Genomic DNA, 16,077 nt, shown 5'->3' with positions numbered 1-16,077 from the left:
GGGCTGCATGTGAACAGGCTTCCTGAGGCCCAGTGCACAAGGACATCTGTGCAAACCCAGCTGTGGGGGCCCCACCTCTGTCCCTGGCCTCCTCTTTCCCCCAGGCCTGCCTGGTCCCAATGCCTTCAGCAGCTAAAGAACTGAGTGATCTCAGCATCCTGTTTTCCCTTCTGGTCTCAACCTGAGGACTTGGTTTCAAATTTACACGAAAAATCAGCAGAAAGGCCTACAGGAGCCTGCCCCATCCTTGCCCTCTTGCCCTTGTCTGGGAACAAACGCCACATTGAGACAACGTCCCGTTGTTTTGTTTCACAATGAAATAAACCCGGGCTTTGCTGGCATCTCGAAACAGAATCTGACCAAAATCTCATAAAGCGCTGAACTCGGCAGAGCCTGGCAAGGTCCACCAGGTGGGTGGGTACCAAGCTTAGGTTTAGGTCATTTTAAAGGTTTTAAAGAATTAAGCCCTTGATACCTTTTCAGACTCCATGATGCTCCATAGGGTATCATCTCAAGACCCCAGAATCTTTCTCAGTTAACATTTACCATGTGATACTCTGTGCAGACACTAGGCAAGATATTTTCACATGTTACCTGTGAGGTAGGTATCATTATACCCATTTTACAGATGAGGAAGCTAAGTCCCAAGTCTTATAGCTAGGAATTTGCAGAACCAAGGCAAGAACCAAGGCCTGGCTGGCTTCCAAGTTCCAGTCCTCTCCACTCCAGGACACACAGCCCTCCCAGCTCTGCCTTCTCTTCGAACATCTCAGGAACCTATGAGAGGCCAGTATTTCAGCTGCCTATTCCATGTCTAATCTCCCTTCCTTGACGGTAAGCTCTGGAGAGAGCCTCACGGCTGTGCCGGGACTCCCTGGCCCCTCAGTGCTTAAGCCAGAGCCTGGTACCAAAGAGGTGCTCTGTAAACAGTGATTGAATAAATATTGGCTGCCTTTCAGGAAAAATAACTCAAGAGAAAGCCTCAGGCCAACTCCATTCATCTTCCAAAAGGATCCACATGTGTTCCTCTCTGCCCGCTCAGGCGCGTTGATCAATGAGAAAAGCCTGGGCCAGAGGGAGAATGAAGGTAATGCTTGTAAGTCCACAAATGACCAGAGAAATTGCTGCAGTCCCTGGAGCAGTGCAGCTCTAGGAAAAGGCTGCTTTCTCGGTTGCGAAACACTTCATGAACATTAGTTATTGGTGGAGTTCCTTGATATGCCACTGAGCCAAGTTGATCAGCAAAGCCAGAACAAAGACTGTCCACCCAGAGAAGTGACAAGAGTTGAGCCCCAAAGGGGACAAACATGCATAAACAAGTGGCATCAATGTTCAGGGACCTCAGCCAAAGGTCCTGTTCTCAGAGGCAGTATGATGATAGGAAAGTTCCTGAATGCAGAGGATTGAACCCGGGTGTCCCAACTGCTCGGCTCAGCTCACTCCCTCCCTGAATGTTCAGCACAGACACTGTTAACCCCACACCATCCCGCCTTTCCTGCAGCAGCCTTCCCTCCTTGCCAATTAACCATGTCCATCTGGCTCTCCATCCCCTGAGAGGCTGCCCACCAGTTCTCTCAAGGGGCCAGGATCTGGGAGACACATTCTAACCAGTCAGAGTCCCACCACTCTCGTGGAGGTTGCCCTGCTGCCGAGCAACCCCAAGGCAAGATTCCAGTCTTCTTGATAACGCAAAACTTTCTTGGCTCTTGGGCTATAATTCTTGGGTCACTACTCACTACGTCTGCAAGTGTCCTGAGTGTTCCAGACTTAATCTGGGGCCTTGTGGACTCAAACCCGAGGCCAGACTTTGTTCCAGAAGGAGCAGAGTCTAGTCACCTCCCAAGTAGAACCCAAAACAAAGAGGTTAAGAAGGAAGCTGGGAGGCGCAGGGGACCTGGCCGCTGTGGCTGGCCCTGCCTAGCTTGCAGACACAGGGGACAAGGCAGGAAACTGCAGCCTCGAAAGTGAGTCCAAAACCCAGAGAGAGTGAGTAAGCCACAGTGAAATGTCCCCTTGCTTCTTGAAGGCAGACTTTCTTATAGTTTATGTGAAGAAACCAGGGCATGGAGAGGAAGAAGATGAGGGCACCACTACGGAAACAGTTCACCCCCAAATCCAACTGAACTGGATTAAATCCCTAGATCTAACTGTTACCAGTTTACAGAACAATAGAGGGGATGGAGGAATATGTTAAACACCACCACAAGAACACAAGCAGCAAAATCCCAAATGTAGGAAATTCTACAGGACAAACAACTCAGCCTCTTCAACAAATAAGTGGCAAGAGAGATAAAGATTGAGAGAAAGTTACAAGACCTGTCAGCCAAATGCCATTTATAGTCCTTGTTTGAATCCGATTCCAAAAAAACAAGCGAAGAAAAGAACATTTATGAAATGATCAAGGAAATTTGAACACGACCTGGATATTTAATGATGAAAAGGAATTATTGTTGAGTTTTGTAGGTTTGATAATTGTATTGTGGCTATTATTTTTAAAGATGATTTATCTCTTAGAGATATATTCAGAAGGATTTAGGGATAAAGTGATTTGATGCCTGAGTTTTGTTTTAAATTAATCCACTGGGTCAGAGTAAAGAAAAAACAAAGAGTGGGTCTGTATTGACAGTTAAGAAGTTAGGTGATAAGCAGGTAAGTGCTCGTTGTGTTCGCTCTGCTTTTGTCCAAGTTCAAAGTTTCACAACACAAAAATTTTATTTACCACTCCCCCCCAAAAAAAGCAAGAGAAGGCCCTAGTTTTTCACCATGGCTCTAGGACTGTCTCCTGAGAGGCTTGAACAAAGCTTTACCTCTCTGAGCCCTAGTTTCCTCATCTAGACCCTGAATGGCCCTCATTCGCTGTGTGACCTTTGACAAATTCTTAACCTCTCTGTGCTTCAGGTCCAACAGGGCCAAGAGGAATAACAGTAGTCCTATCGCTTAGGGCTGTGATGAGGATTGAATGTGTTCATCCCTGTAAAGACCCTGGCACGCAGCACTATGTAAGTGTTGGTTATTATTACTACTGCTGCGGTTGGCACTGTTGTTGACTGTTTTCTAAGCTGAAGAGGAGGAGGAGGAAACCTCCTTGGAGATGTGTCCTCCTCTCCCCAAACTCCCAGTTCTCCCCGATCACACACCCTCTTCCGCTGCCTCTGCGCCTTGCTTTCCGTTGGCCTGTTCCCAGGCCCACCTCTCTCATCTGTGTCCCCATCCCCTCTCATGCCCCCTCCCCAGTGACGTCCCCTCTCACAATGCCCAGAAGGACCCGTGTAAACCAGGAAATGGCAGGGTCGGGTGGAGGGAGGTGAGAAAGAACCCAGGACTTGTGAATGCATAATGCTGAACTTTTTGGAAATGGACGGGCCGGGTGCCAGTCCTCGCTAGGGTTCCTAGATTGTATTCTTCTTACAAAAGGGCCATTATGAAGGCTCCGCATCTCCCGTGTGACAGGTTGGGGCCATAACACTGCATGACGTCACAGGGGCAGGAGATGAATAGACTTCCCAGCCATATCCTTATTCTCAGGGGCACTGGCATCCTGGAAAGCAGGCTGTGGGAGGAAGGAGGACATTCAGAGAACCCTTCGGCAGTTCCCAGCCATTCCACCAAAGGGGTTCACGGGCTGCCCAAGACATTGGGTGGAGCATCGGACACCCCATGGCCACCGAGGCCCCCTGCCAAAGTCACGAGTGCCTCAGTGTGCCATTACACCCCCTTCTTCACTTCAAGACGTGCACATGGTCACTCGGTTTATCCAGCCCCACAGGACACCCTGGAAGAGCAGCACCACCGCTCCCCCCAACACACACCTCTCTTTCTCTGCATTTCCTCTGGGATCACTTATTTTCCACCAACAGAGACGTCACATGGGTGAGTTAGGAAAACACAGGCTGGTAGTCAGGAGAGCTGAACTCCGAGACTACTTCTGTCATTTCTTAACTTGGTGGAGTCCACATTCCCTTTTTTGTAAAATGAACAGGCTGAAGTTAAAGCTTGTTGAAGCCCCTTCCAATTACAATGGTCTATTGTTCTGCTGGTGACAAGGAAGGGTGTTACTACCTTCTCCGCAGCTTGCCTGGGCCCCACACTCTTTCCTCTGTACACTCACCTACGTCCACAGTGACCGTCAACTGGCTCTCCTTGTCCCCCTCCCTCCACACCCCCCTCACCCCTTGAGACCACTAAGTATAAAGAAGTTGGGGTCAAGGTGTATCCAATCTTCCCTTTTAGCTCTGAAACACACTTGTTTGCATATTACTTCCATGTAGTCAGATGGAAGTGTACACGCTTTTGCATAAACCAAATAACCAACAGCCTCTCTCAGAGCTGCTGACAGCTCAAGACTTCAGAGCCCTAAAACGGGACCAACAAAAATCTCACCAAGTAAACTGATGGTCTCCCAAACTTTCAGGGGATAGGAAGGAAATATTAGAATTTCAACTCACATTTATTTTTATCACATCCTTTAAAATTTTCTATTTCTTATGTATGCTTTACATTCCCTAAACCATATGAGTGTAACAGGATATATATGTAATTTACTAATATGCATATAATAAGTTCTAAACGATTTTACAGATGGGATGTATGATCAAAAATGTTTGGAACCATCATCACCCCCAGACCATCTCCCAAAGCTGGAGACAGTTGCAAGCTTTTGGTCCAACCACAGACAAAGGGACATGGGAGGATCCCAGGTAACCCTCCACCAAGACCACACTGGCCAACAGGGCAGCAGCACTCACTAGGGCACCTGTCACACCACCTGCCAACAGCCTCGGGACCGCATGGCCTATTGCGTCCCCTCCCTCCCTGAGGTCTACCCTTGCTATGAGCTCCCATCGGGGAGGCTCCTTTTGATCAAAAGAACACTGGTCCCCACCAAGGAACCCACTTTCTTTCCAGAATAGTTGACCTTGACCCTCAAGGCTTATTTTATTTCAGAAGCATACATTCCATTCAAGGGTGAGCCATGCTGAAGACCCTAGAAAGCTGGTCCTTTCTAGATCTTCTTTCCGAGATGCACTTACTAAGTTTGGCCAGACATAATTTGCTATTGAAGAGAGAAAATATGAACTTCATCTTTAAATAGATAGATGATACATACCATCCAAAGGTAGGTAGGTAGGTAGGTAGATAGGTTGATTGACTGATTGATTGATTGATTGATTGATTGATTGACTGATGAAAATAAAGAAAAAACAAATTGGCTTTCTAGAGAACTGTCAGTGAAACAGCAAACTAAACTACTCCCTAGGTGGGAGGATGCCCAGAGACACAGGCTGCTAAGAGTGAAAGAACCACGTAGAAAGTAAGTTGTTTCTTCACTGACATCCCATTTGGGGTGGACCCACTGGGTTAGGACGATGCCTTCACCAGAGCACAGTGGACAGGAAACCGAGGATGCTGGGCTACTCACCTACACACTGGTTGCTTTCATCCATTTGGTATCCAAAGCGGCATATGAGAGGCCTCGAAATTGTGGGGTAGTTTGGGGCTGACAGCGGTGGGGCAGCTGCTGGGTATGGACCTGAGTAGGGGTTCGAGTAGGGGTTGGAGTAGGGCCCGCGGTACACGGGGTTTGTTCGGGGGATGCACAGGTACCCGCCGTTTTGGTTAACACACATCATGTCTCCTCGGCAGGCCTCAGGGATGGTCCGGCACTCATCGATATCTGGAGGGGCCACAGGAAGGACAAGCGTTAGTGGCCTCCTGGCCACACTGTGCATATTTAAGCAGAGCTCTGTACCAAGAGCGTCCCCCAAAACCAGCATCTGCTCCCCAACACGAAGGGCAGTACCTGGCTCATTGAGAGCAGATACTTCCAAATATTGGCTAAATTGACTTAAACTGACAAATGCCACCCAGACATCAGCCATCAAATACTACGATCAATGAATGACATTTGGGCCGTAGTTATAAAAACCTGTGCTGTCATGTGCGCAATACTTTTCTCTAAATGGACTCACGTTGAAAACCCAAGTAAACATATTTTTGACATCTTACATGACATCAGCAAATGAAAACATACTACCAATGATCAAAAATAGAAGGTAAGAGTAAAAATTAATACAGAACTATTACCATAAAGAGTGTTCTTGGATGTATCACCGAAAAGCATCTCAGGTACTCTTGTGGGTCCGCACGACGCTCGGGGAGCACTGGGATGGCCCTAACGATTGTACCCACTTCTACTCCAAGTGACAGTGGGGCAGGGAGAAAGAGTCCCTTGCAACCAGGAAGACAAGGCTTGGCCAAAAGCTGGTTACTTGTTAGGAAAGTGAAGACTTACTGGAGAGTCAGCTCACACCATGCGGACAAACAGGGAACGTTTCCAGCCAGAATGGTGCTCTGTGTGTGTGTGCAGGGGCGGAGCGGGGGGTAGGTTCTCTAGAAAATCAGCTGTGCAGGGCCAGGAACAGGGGAGGCACCAGCGTGAGCAGCTGACCCGATCCCACACACTGGGGCCTCTCATCAGTGTTGGGGTCTGCTCCCTATGGGACCAGAGGCTGGAGGAGAGAGGCCTGAATCCTGACAGTTCACCCCAGCCATCTCGTCTGAGAGACTTGTGTCAACCCCTACCTCGGGAAAGGGAAATTTTGAGCCCCGTTCTCTGGCTGTAAGCCTGAAATCTTCATTAAAACGGATGGGCCAGAAAAGAGGGCTGCCACCCCTCTCTGTGTCCCTTGGCACATGCTCACCTCCCTTCGCTTTAGGTCAAAGTGCAAGCCCAGAACTTCCAAGGCAAGGTCCTATTCCTTACCACCTGTCATTCTTTCCAACCCTAAGCTCAGAGATTACAGATGATTTGGCATAAATCAAATATAATTAAAAAGCTAAATATATCTCCAAGGTGGGAGCCTTCTTTCTTTATACCCTGTGCTCCATCCGCAACCAACTATTCTATATTCTGAATGTCCTTTCCACCCCTGGTCTTTGCTTATGCTGTTTCTCCCACCTGGAATGCCATTTCTCAGGGTCCTATTCATCCTTCAATACCCAATTCAAAAGTGACCTCCGTGAAGGCTATCTTTACTGACCCCAGACAAAAGACATCACTCTCTCGCCGACTTTTGCAGGACCGAGTGCTCTCCCCTCATCTTGGCAATGACTATTCCACCCTGTACAGAGTTTGCTCCATCCAGGTCCACCTCTTCCACCAGATGGCACACTAGGGGACTAGCCCCTAAATGTCTGTCCTTGGAACCTGGGACCACATGGCAAAGGCGAATTAGGTAGCACTTGGAAAGGAATTAAAGTTGCTAATCAGAAGACCTTGAGATGGGGGGGATATCTGGGTGGGCCCAGTGTAATCACATAAGCCCTTAAAAATGAAAGAAGAGGCAAAAGGGTTGGTCAGAGAGATGAGAGAACAGAAAAAGAAAAAAATTTGAAGAAAAAGAAGAGATTGGGAGCATGTGAGGGACCAATTTGCTGTCTTTGAAGATGGAGGAGGGGCTGTGAGCCACAGAAGAGGGCAGCCTCTAGAAACTGAGAAAGGCCCTCAGCTGACAGCCAGCAAGGAAACAGGGTCCTCGGTCCTACAACCCCGAGAAACTGAATTCTGTGGGAGTAGAAATCAGTGCAGCCACTATGGAAAACAGTATGGAGGTTCTCCCCAAAATTAAAAATAGAACTACCATATGATCCAGCAATTCCACTTTTGGGTCTCTATCCAAAGGAAATGAAAACAGAATCTTGAAGAGATTTCTGTTTTGCCATGTTGATTGCAGCTTTACTCACAATAGCCGAGATAGGGAAACAACCTAAGCGCCCACCCATGGACAAACATGCGGGAGACATATATATGTATGTATGTGTATATATATGACATTATTATCATCATCATATGAATGTTATTCTGCCATGAGAAAAAAACTTGCCATTTGCAACAACATGGATGGACCTTGAGGGCATGACGCTAAATGAAATGTCAGACAGAGAAAGACAAATATTACATGAAATCACTTAAAGGTGGAATCCAAAAAAGCCAAACTTATAGAAATAGAAAGTCGAATGGCGGCTACCAGGGGCTGGGGGGTGGGGGAAATGGGGAGATGTAAAGGGTACAAACTTCCAGCTAGAAGATGAAGAAGTTCTAAGGAACAATGCACTGCATGGTGATTATAATTAACAACACTGTATCGTATAGTGGAAAATTGCTAAGAGAGTAAATCTTGAATGTTCTCACTATAAAAAAGAAAAGGTAATTATGTGATATGATGGAGGTGTTAGCTAAGCTATGGTGGTAATCACATTGTACTATATAAGTATATCAAGTCAACACATTGTACACCTTAAACTTACACAATGTTATATGTCAATTATATCTCAATTAAAAAACAAAGAGACTGAATTCTACCAACAACATGAATGAGCAAGAAAATGGATTCTTCCCTAGAGCCTCCAGGAAGCAGTGAAGTCCCGCCAACACCTCGATGTTAGCCTGGTAGAACCTGTACGTGTGTGAGATCTTCAGTTTGTGTTGTTTAAGCCACTGAAGTGTGTGCCAAGTTTGTATGGCGGCCCTACGAAACTGATATGGATGGAGAGACCCCTGAGGATGGGAATCAATTCTCAACTCATCTTTGTCCCATCGCAGGGCTTACTCAGTGCTGGGCATAAGGAGGTGATCAGTGGAGATGTGTCACTGATTTCAACTACTCCACGCCACTGTTTTCTCCCGTCAGCAAGGCTGACACAGATTTGACAATATTGAACAACGGCTGAGAGAGACATGGCCCTGCAGTCGGGCTGCCACTGCACCCCCACCCAGCAAAGGATCTTCAGGGACCTCCTACCTAAGCACTGTCCTGATGAGCGGTCCAGGTCAAAGCCGTTAGTGCATTGTTGCTACAGGAGAGGAGAGAGAGACAGAGGAGAGGTCATTTCACTTACTTACTTTTTTTTTTTTAACTATGGAAGTATTGTAACTGCATCACAGAAAGTGCAGGAAATAGAGTAAACAAACAAGGCATCCTTGATACCAGCACTTGTGTTACAACCCTTATTTATCCATTTTGGGGGTATTTTCTTACAATGATCTTACACTTAGCATTACTTTTTAAGCTCCTGCATCATTGCTTCAAAACACCCATTTTTAGAGGATGGTTATTCGGGCTTTTTCCTGCACTAGTTTTTTTGGGGGGGGAGGGGCTGGTAACTTGGTTCATTTATTAATTGGTATTATTTACTTAACGGAGGTACAGGGGATCGAACCCAGGACCTTGTGCGTGCTAAGCATACACTCTACCACTGAGCTATACCCTCCCCTGCTCTAGTTTTGAAGAGCAATAGTAATCCCATCTGATCTACGAGATGAGGCCTGCCCTATCCTCATCCCTTTCTGGGAGGGGATATGACTAATGTGAAGGACAACCACTCTTTCTTTGGAGGCTACTTAACCTCACCTTCTCAAAGGCCAGCATGAGCTCTTTGTCTCCTGTGAAATCCTCTACCTGAGTCTGAGGTCTTTGTATACAATAAATCTACATAGTGATGCGCTCGGTTTTCTAAGAAAAGTAGATTTGGGGAAATTCTTCCATTTCGCCCTCAGGAAGACAATGCCACAAAGATGCTTCCAGAGATAGCCAGATTTCAACGGTCCCCAGGGGTTGTAGGCTTCATGTATGACTTGAGTTACAACTTCCTGCATTTAGAAAAATCCCATAAGGTCGACAATCACCCCTGGAGCTGACATTTTATAGGAATAAGTAAAGAGGCGTATTTTTGCCTGTGGGGGCCCATCCCTGGCTTCCCCTACAGCTTCAGTGGTTCAGCTTCCCTGAGCTATGGCTGGGTTTGTGGAGAAAACAGATTTAGCCTGAAATCCTGGGGGTGGGCTCAGGCATCTTAGGGCCTTGGGGCAAGAGAAATGGAGCAGATGAGCCAGAAGTCTGCGCCACAAAGTTCAGGAGACTTAAGTTGCAGCCCTGGCTCCCTGACTAAATATAGTTGTGGGTTCAAGTCCACTGCCTGGCTTCAAATTCTCAGTTTAGCCCCTGCTCACTGCACAACTTTTCTCTGCCTCAGTTTCCTCATCTGTAAAATGGGGATAATCGTTCTTACTTCTGACTGGTTGTAAGGACTAAATTGTTAATGCATGTAAAGTAACTCTAGTGCAGTAAACACTACAGTATAACCCTGGCCCTCTCTGGGCCTAGATGTCTTCAATTGTCACCACAGAGCTGGACTAGCGGATGCCAAGTTCCCTCCATGTTCCAAAAAAGGCTTTGTTACTCTTTCCAAGATCCTTTCCACTTCCAATAAAATGTATTTCAAAATTCTTAATATGAAAGGAAAAACTTTCCCCTACTTGCCCACGGCCCCTCGGCCCTGCTCAAAGGTGCAGTTTCTCTCTTTTCTGAGCTGGAGACGTAGAGAAGCTGCCTTGAGCTTCTCCAGGGAGATCTGCCCACACTTCTCAGGGCAGACACAAAGGTCACGTTATACAATGGGGGATGCTGCTGGCCTCTCCCACACAGCCCCCCGCAGCCTGAGCTCCCCTTCACATTCCTCCCAGGGGTTCTCGTCCCAAGGTGGGTCCTTGTGGGTTGGGAGCTGAATCGCCCCAGACTGCATGTCAGCCTTCCTCTGCCCACCTCTGCCAGCAGGGGTGCGTGTCTGTGGACCACGTGGGCCACAGGCACCATCACCCGGAAACACTAGACCATGTCTGACTTTTTAACACTTACAATAAATCAAGACTGCCTACACAAATAAGGTGGCATGATCTGATTATAAGAGTCTTGGATTGGGAATCAGGACACCAAGGTCCCAGCCCTGCCACTTATAAACTACATCACCTGGGGCAAGCCTCAACTTCCCTGAGCCCCCCTCTCATCTCTATGCAATGAAGAGCTCAGTTTAGGTAAACGACACAATTCTAGGATTCTAAAATGTGTAGCTGGACACCCTCACCCTGGTTTTTAACACTTTTTCTGATACAAATCTTACCTGTGCATCCCCAGGACTCGGAAGACAGAGTGCCAGAATAGTAACGGTGAGTATCCTGTGGAGAGCAAGAAGCCGAGGTAAGTGCCCAGGATGCTTCCAGGATCCAGGTCTGGGGTAGACAAGCACCTCATGCTGTCTGTGTGTTTACAATGGTGACTTCACCTTGTGCTTAAATTGGCAGAGGGTGGAGGCTGGTGGGGGGCGGCATGCTCCAGAAAGGCTGGGGGGGCGGGGGTGGGAACTTCAGATGCCCCAGTCATCCCAAACAGAACCTCACCTCTTCCACTGGTTTCATATGTTGGGATAATGTGTTAGATGGCATTTTTTAAATAAAGGGTTTTGTTGTTTCAAAGAGCAAATCTAACACCCACCACCGTGATACGAACAATGCATCCACCAGCTGCTTGGCCCTGACTCCTGACACAGGGTGACTTGCCTGTTTTTTTTCTTTTTTCTTTTTTTTTATTTATGGCTTTTTCTTTTTTTTAATTTTTAAAAAAATGTGGGGGGCAGCTAATTAGATTTATTTATTTATTTTTGATGGAGGTACGAGGGATTGAACCCAGAACCTTGTGCACACTAAGCACGCGCTCTACCACTGAGCTCTACCCTCCACCCCTTTGCCTGAGTTTTGAGCGTCTTTACTCTGAAATGATTACAGCAAAGGAGCGGTCACGCCCTCAAGTGATGAGAGAAAGGAAAGTAGAAACGTGAGGCATGTGAGTTCCACAGAACAGAGGTGTCACGGGACCACGTGGACTCCCAGGCACGCCTCCCACAGGCCCTGCTGGAGAGAAGACAGGAGAACCTGGGCAGCCTGGAGAAGAAGGGGCACCGTGGACCCTTGGGAGGAGGCGTCAAGAAACGGCATTTCTTCCCAAGCCACCAGCCCCCAGTCCTGCAATTTCTCCCCTTCGTCACTCATGAGCGTCTATCCAACAAAACCGTGGTCACTGATAAGCTTTAAGACTACAAGGTCGATACCACCTCACATCCACCAGGATGGCTGCAACCAAAAAAACAGAAAAAAACTGCTGGGGAGGATGTGGAGAGACTGGGACCCTTGTGTGTTGCTGGTGTGAATACAAGTTGGTGCAGCCACTATGGAAAACAGTCTGGAGGACTCCTCAGAAATTTAAAAATAGACCTACCGCATGATCCAGCAATCCCACTGCTGGATATATACACAAAAGAACTGAAAACAGCACAATATTGTAAAATGATTAAAAATCAATAAAAAATGTTAAAAAAAAAAAAAAGAATTGAAAACAGGGTCTCAAAGAGATATTTGTACACCTATGTTCACAGCAGCATTATTCACAAAAGCCAAAAGATGGAAGCAACAAGTGTCCATCAACAGATGAACAGATAAACAACGTGTTATACACATACGGTGGAATATTATTCAGCCTTAAAAAGGAAAGAAATTCTGACAAGTGCTACAACATGGATGAGGACGTTATGCTAAGTGAAATAAGCCAGGCACAAAAAGACAAATACTATTTAATTTCACTTATATGAGGGATTGAGAGCAATCAAAATTACAGAGACAGAGAGAAGAATGGTGGTTGTCAGGGGCTGGGGGGAGGAGGAAACAGTTGTTGTTTATGGCTATAGAGTTTCAGTTTTACAAGATAGAAAGAGGTCTGGACGTGGGTGGCACAGCAATGTGAACGCATTTAACATGACTCAACTGTATACTTAAAAATGATTAAGATAGTTTTTAAAAATCTATGTAAACACAGAATGTTATGTGGTGCTATTATTATTGAATTCAGTAGAGATTTATCTGAGCAACTACTATTTGCGGGCATGGACCCTCGACAGGCAGAAAATCTATAAAACTATGAGCCAGTCGCTGCCCTGGAGAGCTGGCTGGATTGCTATGTGAACAGATAATGTCTACACACTTTGGTTAGGATGCTAACAGACATGCCCACTGAGTGCCAAGAAAGCCAGGCTGGGGGTAGGGAATGGAAGGTCAGGGAAGGCTTCCTGGAGGAGGTGATCTCAAAGGCTTTGTCAGTAAAGCAGTGGACCTGGGACCTGGTTGGATTCAATGGCCTGTTACTGTCACGTACACCTTCATTTTATAATCCCTCCCTTCATAAAAAGAGTGTTCAGTAGATTACAGAACCCCATCCATGACACAAGGCTCATATGAATCAGTAATGTTGGGTACCTGGAGGGCCCCAGAATTAAGGTGCCATCCAGAGGCAACAGGACCCTGATATGGTGTTAGGACATGAAGCCCACTTCCTTCCTCTAGTCCTCAATCCAAATAATAAAGACCCTGAGAGCCCACAAGTTTTCATTTCATCTGAGTGCCTGTGTGAGCCAGGTTCCAGAATGCTGGAGACAGCTCTAACCTTATAAAGTGCAGAGCCAAATCCCAGGGCTTTTTGATATTTGCAACGGCCAGATTTATATCTGGAAGGAATGAAAGAACAATAACAAATTTATTTTCCAGGCTGTATATTATGAATTTCAATGTTTTCCTGTTTCTTCACATGAAGTTTCCTTTCGGTTGGTTATAAAACCCTGTCTCGTTTATGTTGGAGACAGAACAGGCTGACTGAACTTCAAGAGCTGGGGGAAAAGACATGCTAACCCCCTGCCTCCCCCTACCCCCGACTCCCCCATTCCCTTTGGCTACAGGGCAGTCCCAGGACAGGTCTCCTCTGAGAGCTCCAGCCTCAAGCCCAGCCTCTTGGAAAAGCCACAGCTGGGTCCCAGGGGCCAAGCAAGCTCCAGGCTAATTGAGACAGTTTTCCAAAAATGAAATAATATCCAAGCATTGCTGCTCTCACAGTGTCACAAACAGTTGCACCTTGTGAAAAACTCTAGAAAACTCCAAAATAAATCAACTATTGGAACATTGGGGATCCTTTGATGCTCATAACAGGTCCCCGGAACTTTTGAAGGCAGGTAGGTCCACCTATGTGTGCACCATACTCGGCTGTAAAGACCAACCAAATCTCAGAGAAGTGCTGGTCCCCAATCCAGGATGACAGGATTACAGCTTCGTTTTCAGAACACAAACACACACACACACACACACACACACAGATAATCTGTCTAAAGCAGCTACGTTTCCAAGAATTCCGTGGATAAAGACTGTGCAGATGTAATCTAGATAAAGTTCAAGATTTAAGGATCACTTGACTAGAATTGCAATTTCCTTAAAGAATAGCAAAATGTTTGCTTACACGCATTTCTGTCTGCAGTCCCCACTTTTCATTGGCTCGAGACTTCTGGGTCGCATGCCCGTTCCGAATCCCACACAGACATAGAGCAAATCTAGCCCCGGGATGTGCAGCTAGCCCGTTCGCTCGTCCAACAGCCGATGCAGCAAAATAACTACTAGTGAACTCGTAACTGAGCTCCTCAATTTAAAAAAAATATACGTTTAAAAAACTTTAAAACGGCACACAAATTTGGCTGCCCTTTTGGAAAAGAAAGAGGAGCACCACGCTCTGAGAGTTTTGCCGACCTCTCTCGGATGCTGGCTTCCGAAATGGCATTAGAAAATACCCACTCCCAAAAGAAGGCTTCGAGATGGAAATTACAGAGGCGCAGCTTTTTGTAATTAACAATATCATTGCATCACCAGCTAATGCCTTTTCCAATATCCTGACACAGCCTGAAACCCGGCCATAGCCATTTTCCACCCATCAGGTTTTCAGAAAGGTTTCCAGACCCTGGAGGGAAAAAGTCCGGAGCAGAGGACATACCTTTTGAATCCTGGCATGTCCAAGACGCGGGGACAGGAGAAGCCAGGGAGAGAGGAAAGAGCTCTCAGCACGGGACCCTCGGAGCAAGCAGTTCCTGAACTTCGGCCTCCTCTGGGCCTGCGGGGCTCGCCGAGATTTTTATTCCACAGGGGATGAGCGAGTCGTGGAGAGGACAAGGGGAGAGCCTGGGTCCTCCGAGCCACTGGAGAGCCTACAGAGAAAGCACCTGGTTTTGCTTAGCCCTCTTCAGTAATTCAGCATTAAACCAATTGGAGGAGGAATGTTAAAAATGAACACTTCATTTTCTAAGTATGTTAAACAATGCAAATGGGGCCTCAGTCTGGACACAGCTGGTTCAGATTACAGCGCTCACCAACTGGCTAGACTCCTCACAACAATCTTGGGGCGTCTGCCAGGACCAAGTGCTCAGCGCTGGGAGGAGAGAGCCCTTTCCCGGGCGGCGGAGCAGCCGCACTTGGGCTCCCAGCATCTCTACTGGAGGCGATTGGCGGGCAAGTGCAGGAGGGTGGGGTGCGGGGGAGCTGGGAGGGCCAGTTGACCCTTTACTTCCCACCCAGGGAGGACATCCTGGGGCTGGGCCGTCCTGGCCGAGGCGGGGGCGGGGACGCAGCCCCCAGCACTTCGCTGTGGCACTGGGACACCCGTGGACGTTACTCTTCCCTGGAAGAGGAGTAACTTGAACTCATGACAAACAGCGACAGGGACTAGAGTCCTTTGATTTATTGGGAAACCAGACCCAGGGAAGCAGAGGCTTGGGGTGGGCCACAGGAGACTTACGATTTTCCAGAAAAAGGGGTGGGGAGCAGGAGTGGGTGGGAGAGAGGAGGATGGAAACTGGCTGACCCTAATTCAAGATAGCAGCTTGTGCAATGCAGACCTTTGAGAGGACACTCTCCCCACCCCGCCCTCATCCCCTGACTCTTGGGGGCATGTTCTTGCTTTAATTAAAAAGTGTCCATGTATCGAATCAACACATTGTGTACACCTGAAACTTATGCAATGTTATATGTCAGGTATAGCTCAATAAAGCTGGAAGAATATTTTTAATTTTAAAGTGTCCCTTGGCTTGAAAAGTGATTTTAACAAGTTGCAAGGTGATTTGAAAAGACAAAAGGGCAGTCAGGGAAAGCAGAATGATGGATGATTATGATGATAATTAATAATAATAATAATAATAATAATAATAATAATAATAATAATAATAATTAATAATACTATGCTATGTCCTTTATATTCATTATATTGGTTGTTTCAAACTATGTCTGTTTCTTTCTTTCTTTTTTTTCCTTTTTTAGTTTCATTACATCCCTTTTTATCAAATGAAATCTTACCAAAGACACTATTTTTTAAGAGATGAAAAGGGTTG

General features: G+C 46.7%; 1 protein-coding gene across 3 annotated transcripts in view; it reads right to left on the bottom strand.

The window, feature by feature from the left end:
* The window catches only part of FBLN5 (fibulin 5), a 70,272-nt gene extending 55,079 nt beyond the window's left edge, over positions 1-15,193 (bottom strand). Inside the window, exons 1-5 of one of the 3 annotated variants that reach the window (XM_074365124.1) lie at positions 15,064-15,193; positions 14,691-14,901; positions 10,957-11,011; positions 8,802-8,853; positions 5,420-5,674 (exon numbers count right to left, since the gene is read on the bottom strand). In XM_074365124.1, the coding sequence (XP_074221225.1) occupies positions 5,420-5,674; positions 8,802-8,853; positions 10,957-11,011; positions 14,691-14,707 (379 nt within the window). In that variant the 5' untranslated portion in view covers positions 14,708-14,901; positions 15,064-15,193. Of the gene's footprint in view, positions 1-5,419; positions 5,675-8,801; positions 8,854-10,956; positions 11,012-14,165; positions 14,469-14,690 lie in introns of those variants that run through there. The other 2 variants (XM_010968703.3, XM_045505792.2) reach the window with 2 other exon arrangements.
* Between the last annotated feature and the right edge of the window lie 884 nt (positions 15,194-16,077).

Source organism: Camelus bactrianus, chromosome 6, assembly GCF_048773025.1.
Source record: "Camelus bactrianus isolate YW-2024 breed Bactrian camel chromosome 6, ASM4877302v1, whole genome shotgun sequence".
Taxonomy (NCBI): domain Eukaryota; kingdom Metazoa; phylum Chordata; class Mammalia; order Artiodactyla; family Camelidae; genus Camelus; species Camelus bactrianus.
Note: the sequence above shows the minus strand (reverse complement) of the source record. Positions and strands in the feature narration are given on the sequence as shown.